Source organism: Pan paniscus, chromosome 19 (genome assembly GCF_029289425.2).
Source record: "Pan paniscus chromosome 19, NHGRI_mPanPan1-v2.0_pri, whole genome shotgun sequence".
Taxonomy (NCBI): Eukaryota; Metazoa; Chordata; class Mammalia; order Primates; family Hominidae; genus Pan; species Pan paniscus.
In genome coordinates this window covers 11,451,419-11,457,734 of record NC_073268.2, presented here as the reverse complement: position 1 = coordinate 11,457,734, position 6,316 = coordinate 11,451,419, and the positions used below count along the sequence as shown (strand labels likewise).

General features: G+C 48.9%; 1 protein-coding gene across 3 annotated transcripts in view; it reads left to right on the top strand.

The window, feature by feature from the left end:
• Positions 1 to 248: 248 nt before the first annotated feature.
• The window catches only part of NCBP3 (nuclear cap binding subunit 3), a 43,412-nt gene continuing 37,344 nt past the window's right edge, over positions 249 to 6,316 (top strand). The window contains exons 1-2 of one of the 3 annotated variants that reach the window (XR_008621561.2): positions 249 to 505; positions 3,397 to 3,462. Coding sequence is in view for 1 of the 3 variants with exons in the window: in XM_008962590.4 (XP_008960838.1) it covers positions 323 to 505; positions 3,397 to 3,462 (249 nt within the window). In the remaining 2 variants the exon portion in view is untranslated. The remainder of the gene's footprint in view (positions 506 to 3,396; positions 3,463 to 6,316) is intronic. The other 2 variants (XM_008962590.4, XR_008621560.2) reach the window with 2 other exon arrangements.

The following is a 6,316-nucleotide window of genomic DNA, read 5'->3' as shown; positions in this document are numbered from 1 at the left end:
AGTTGGCTTTTAGTACAGATTTAGCCTCAAGGCGTAGCTACGTTGTAACCCTTGACTACCCCGGTCTCCTCCAAGCTCCGTAGTTCCCGCAGGCCCCGCCCCCGTCCCCGCTCAGTCCCGCCTTCTCCTCCCCAAGTCCCGCCCGCGCAGCCGGCCCGGTTTTCTCCCGCCACTAGGGGGCGGCGGCGCTAAGGGCGGCCTTCTGGGCCGAAGCCGGCGACGCTCTAGGTAGCTGCGGCGGCTCCTCTGTGGCCAGTGGCAGCGGCGCTCTAGCCGGCGGCCGTGAGGGGCGGGCTCTCAGTGGTGCGGCCGGCAGGCAGCGATGGCGGCCGTACGGGGCCTGCGGGTGTCGGTGAAGGCGGAGGCCCCGGCGGGGCCGGCCCTGGGGCTCCCGTCCCCTGAGGCGGAGTCCGGTGTTGACCGTGGCGAGCCGGAGCCCATGGAGGTGGAGGAGGGCGAGCTGGAAATCGTGCCTGTGCGGCGCTCGCTCAAGGAACTGATCCCGGTACGGGCGGGGGTCGGGGGGTAAGGAAGAGGTCGCGGGGCTAGTGTCTAGCGCCGGAGGGGGCCGGAAGGGGCGGTGGCCGGAGCCCCAGCCGGGGAAGTCAAGGGAGCGGGAGAGGAGGGAGCCAGCGTCCTGGGAACGGGGACGCCGGGCTGGAGGAGGGACGCGGAGCGAGAGAAAGGACGCCGGGGCGCCGGAAATGGGTGTTGAGGGGGCTGGGGGGGGGTGGCGGAGAGCTGGGAGAGAGTTGAGGACCCCCCTCCGCTGCCCCCTCTGAGCCGCGCTGTGCAAGGAGGTGAGTGAGGAGGGGCTGGAAGGATGAGATAAAGGGGGAGCCCTGGGCGGGAACAGAACCAGGGGCAGCCCAGAAGGAGCTGTTGGGTGGCGCCAGCAACCAGGTCTCCTTGTGGGTCTTGCCCCGGAGGAATTTGTATCTGGGAAACATGGCACTCGCTCTTTGTCTTGAGAGGGCTGCACTTGTCAGCAGCAGAAACTCACTGTTTCTGTCGTGACTTCAGGGTCATCTTGCCCCCCCCCGCAGCTCCAGTGGCACCTACACCGTGGCCCCAGCATCTGACTCTTAATGAAAGCAAACTAGCAGACGACCAATAGACATCCTTGGTCCCTCCTTTACCGCGCTGGGGATGGTGAGAGGTGTTTTGCTTGTGACTTGGTGGCTGTATATCCAGTTCTCAGAGCTGGTTTCAGGCCTGGATGACTCCTCTTAATTTCTCACCTAACATGAATTACTTTTGACCACACGTCAACATATTTAGACTGAAGTTATGGAGAAAGGTTAAGGTATGATCGCTAGAGATGGCAAACGTTATGATTATGATTAACAACAGCTAATATAGTAGCATTTACCATTCACTACATTGTGTCACTTAAATATACTGGCCGTGCACGCCTTTAGTGCCAGCTATTCAGGAGTCTAAGTTCCAGACCAGCCTCAGCAATATAGCAAGACCCCTTTGAGGTCCCCCCTTTCCCCTCTCCCCATCTCAAAAACAAAACCAAAATAAATAAATATTACTGCAGTTGTGAAGCAGGTGTTATCATCCCTTTAGTCATTCAGTTCAACATGGTTTTTGTTTTGTTTTGTTTTGAGACGGAGTTCGCTCTTGTTGCCCAGGCTGGAACGCAATGGCGCGATCTCGGCTCACCGCAACTTCCGCCTCCCGGGTTCAAGCCATTCTCCTGCCTCAGCCTCCTGAGTAGCCGAGTACAATGGCCTGATCTCGGCTCACCGCAACCTCCGCCTCCTGGGTTCAAGCGACTCTTCTGCCTCAGCCTCCCAAGTAGTTGAGATTACAGGGATGTGCCACCGTGCCCGGCTGATTTTGTATTTTTAGTAGAGACGGGGTTTCTCCATGTTGGCCAGGCTGGTCTCGAACACCTGACCTCAGGTGATTCGCCCGCCTCTGCCTCCCAAAGTGCTGGGATTACAGGCCTGAGCCATCGCGTCCGGCCAACATGTATTTATTGCATCCTCCGCTATGTACCAAGGCACAGCCCTAGGTGCTTGATCAAGCTCAACCTCCCTCCTGGAGTGTATGTTCCATATAAACTCTAAATGACAAAAAGCCAGTCTTGTGAAGATTGAAAAGGAGTTCCCCCAGCAGGGCCAGTAACAAGCACAGAGGCTCTGGGATGGGTCCAGGATTGTTGGAAAGTTCTGTAGTACTAATGGAAGGGCAGTAAAAGAGGTCAGGAAGGCAGGTAGATACCACGGAGGAAACTGAGACCCAGAGAGGTCAAGAAAACTATACAGTGTCCTGTAATTAGTGACTGTCAGAGCTGAGACTTCAGTCCTCGCTTGGTTTCCAAATCCCATCCCCTTTGCATTGCACTGTGCTGTATTTGCCTCAGGAGTTCTAGGTGAGGCTGGACCTTCTGCGTTGAGGTGGAGGGTTGTGCTCCACCTGGTGGCTGGGCATGAGGAATTCGTTCAGACTGGGTTGGGGAGCTAAGTGACTGTGCCTTATCTTTTGACATTTTCCACAAAAGCCTTTAGATTTTCTTTACATGGATACTTGGAGTTGATGGAATCACTTCAGTTTTTGGACAGGCTCTGATCTTCTTATTGGAGTGGTTGATTGATACCATGGAATCACTGGGATGGGGCTTCTTAATAAAAGGTTGTCAGGGGTGGGGAAGGGTTTTGAAAAGAGTGGCTATTCAAAAAGAACCAGACTGGCCAGGTGTGGTGGCTCATGCCTGTAATCCCAGCACTTTAGGAGGGTGAGACAGACGGATCACCGAGGTCAGGAGTTTGAGACCAGTATGCCAACATGGTGAAACCTCGTCTCTACTAAAAATAAAAAAATTAGCTGGCGGTGGTGGCACATGCCTGTAATCCCAGCTACTCAGGAGGCTGAGACAGGAGAATCGCTTGAACCCAGGAGGTAGAGGTTGCAGTGAGCCGAGTTTGTGCCACTGCACTCCCGCCTAGGCGATAAGAGTGAGACTCCATCTCAAAAAACAAACAGAAAAGCAGAAAGAACCAGACTGGTTGTGATGACTCACACATGTGATCCTAACACTTTGGGAGACTGAGGCAGGAGGACTGCTTAGCCCAGGAGTTGGTGACCAGCCTGGGCAACATAGGGAGACCCTGTCTCTACAAAATAAAAAAAAAATTAGCTGGGCATGGTGGCATATGCCTGAGGGCCCAGCTGAGGGGAGGATGGCATGAGCCTGGGGAGTCGAGGCTGCGGTGAGCTGTGATCATTCTACTGCACTCCGGCCTGGGCAACAGAGCAAGACACTGTCGCCAAAAAAAAAAAAAAAAAAAAAGGAAAAAAGAACCTGCAGATATCAGGCCGACTTTTATTATAGGTTTTTCGTCAATTGCTGTCTGAATTTCTCACCCTTCCCCTTTGTGTTAGGACACGAGCAGAAGATATGAAAACAAGGCTGGCAGCTTCATCACTGGAATTGATGTCACCTCCAAGGTAAGACAGGCTATGATTTATTTATTCAGCTTGATAAGCAAGTGAACTTAATGAATTTGATCCCTAGGACATAACAGTAAATATTTCCTCTTTTATTTTGTTGCTGGATTTAAATTTTTTTTCTAAAAAAATTTGTGTTATTGGCCAGGCACACTGGCTCATGCCTGTAATCCTAGCATTTTGAGAGGCCAAGCAAGTGGATCGTTTAAGCCCAGGAGTTCGAGACCAGCCTGGGCAACATAGTGAGACCCATCTCTACGAAAGATACAAAAATTAGTCGGGTGTGGTAGCACAGGTCTGTAGTCCCAACTACTCAAGAGGCTGAGGTGGGAGGATCGCTGGAGCCTGAGAGGTTGAGGCTGCACTGAGCTGAAATCGTGCCACTGCACTCCAGTGTGGGCAACAAAAAAAAAATTTTGTGTTATACAACGATGTCTTCATGCATCCTGAAACGGTACAGGCAGCATTTGTGTGTTCTTACAGCCATGAAAGGATAAAATCACTCTACTTAGATACCTGTGTTGAACCGTTTCCAAGAAAATGTCCAAGACGGGGGATGCTTTTTTAAATGGTATGTCCATTTCTAAAAAAATGTGTACTGTTTCCACTTGAAATGAAACAAAACATGAAAAGTGCCTGGCAGATGGTAGGCCCCCCATTTTTAGGTGGAGTCTCGCTCCGTTGCCCAGGCTGGAGTGCGGTGGTGGGATCTCGGCTCACTGCAACCTCCACCTCCTGGGTTCCAGCGATTCTTCTGCCTCAGCCTCCTGAGTAGGTAGGACTACAGGCGCCCGCCACCACGCCCGGCTAATTTTTGTAATTTTAGTAGAGACGGGGTTTCATTGTATTGGTCAGGCTGGTCTTGAATTCCTGACTTCAGGTGATCCACCTGCCTCAGCCTCCCGAAGTGCTGGGATTCCAGGTGTAAGCCACCGTGTCGGCATAATAGGCCCTTAATAAGACTATTGCCTTGTATCTGATGATTGCTATTACCAGATTACCACCTTCACTGTAACACCTCATAGTGTCAAGCCTATTATTTTCCTTATATGTAGTCAATACATGTAAGTTGCTTTAATCAGTGATGTTCCATTTTAGACATTTTTTCTGATTTTAATGTTTACAGTTAAGTTTGGAACAGAATTTTGTATTACATTTCTGAATAATAGTATATATTGCTGTATTGAATACATAAAAGCAAAAATAAAAATATATTTCATGCCTTCCTTTTTATAGTGTTTTTTTTTTTTGAGACAGAGTCTCACTCTGTCACCCAGGCTGGAGTTCAGGGGTGCGATCACGGCTCACTGCAACCTCTGCCTCCTAGATTCAATTGATCCCTCTGCCTCAGCCTCCCGAGTAGCTGGGACTACAGGTGGATGCTATCATGCCCAGCTAACCTTTTTATGGTTTATCTGTGTCTCTTGTGTTTCCAATCACTTAAAGGCCCCCCATCCCCGCAAAAAAAAAAAAAAAAAAAAAAAGAGAGAGAATTGGTCATCTTTTAGACAAGAAAAGAGAATAAAGTGAAAATCTTTTCTTACTGTAATTGAAAAAGTAAACTATTCATAATATTACACTGTTTGCCATTATATGACACAGGTATATGGGAAAAGGGTGATAGTCTCAGAGTTAGTACTTTGTTTCTAAAGGAAGGTAAATTGTTGTTTGTACTAGGAAGACTTCAGTGAAGAAAATGAGCGTTAACTATTGGGAAAGAACAGAAGTGTTGCAACTTTACCAATCCCCACAAGCTCTCTGTAGTCAGACCTTCAATTAGTGTGGCAAAGTCAATATACAATTAGTGAAGGGGACTGGGCGCGGTGGCTCACATCTGTAATCCCAGCACTTTGGGAGGCCGAGGCAGGCAGATCACGAGGTCAAGAGATCGAGACCATCCTGGCCAACATGGTGAAACCCCGTCTCTACTAAAAATACAAAAATTAGCTGGGCGTGGTGGTGTGCGCCTGCAGTCCCAGCTACTCAGGAGGCTAAGGCAGGAGAATCTCTTGAACCCGGGAGGCGGAGGTTGCAGTGAGCTGAGATCGTGGCAGCCTGGCGACAGAGTGAGAGTCCATCTCAAAAACAAAAGACAAACAAACAAAACCAATTAGTGAAGGGTTCCTAAGAGCCATCAGAAACCCACAGTTGGACCTGGGTTTATTTTAGCTCTTAGAAGAAACTTACAAAGCTGATTATTTTTTCAGTAAAGTGTCAATGGTTCTTATCACTTAAAGATGAAAACTGGTGATTCCGTGGACACGAGGCTGGAAGAGGAGGGAGAGTTTCTTTGCTTCGATGTTATTTTTAAACAGACTAGCTTTAGGGAGTGGACTGCTCAGGCAGTTATAATGTGGAAGAGCGGGATAGGTGTGATTACCATTGCCCACAGACAATGTGAAATGGTTGTAGGTGGGCTCCTAGAAATAGCACTGGAATCAGATCTGCTTGCTTAATAGCTGAAGTATCTCCAGCAAATCTTTTTGCTTTTTTGTGCCTCCATTTCTGCACCTGGAAAATTGGGATGTTGAAATTGTTTAGTTGTAATTTGTTGGCATAATTGATAATAACAAATGAAGTGTCATATAACTTTATAAACTTTAAAGGACTATTCATTCAGTCAGCAGATACTCACTGACTTCCTACTATGTCCCAGGCACAGTGATAGGCTGTGTTATGTCGGAGATGGTTGCAAATTACAGCGATATTAACGTATCCCCCCAGTCATTGAGTGTGAATATCCAGGTCTCTGCCAAACTTATTCAAGGTGTAGTGTTGCTTATTTCTTCTTTTTTAGTTCAGGTTTGTCACTGATGCATCATGATGCATTTGTGATTTAACTTGCCTTCTCCAT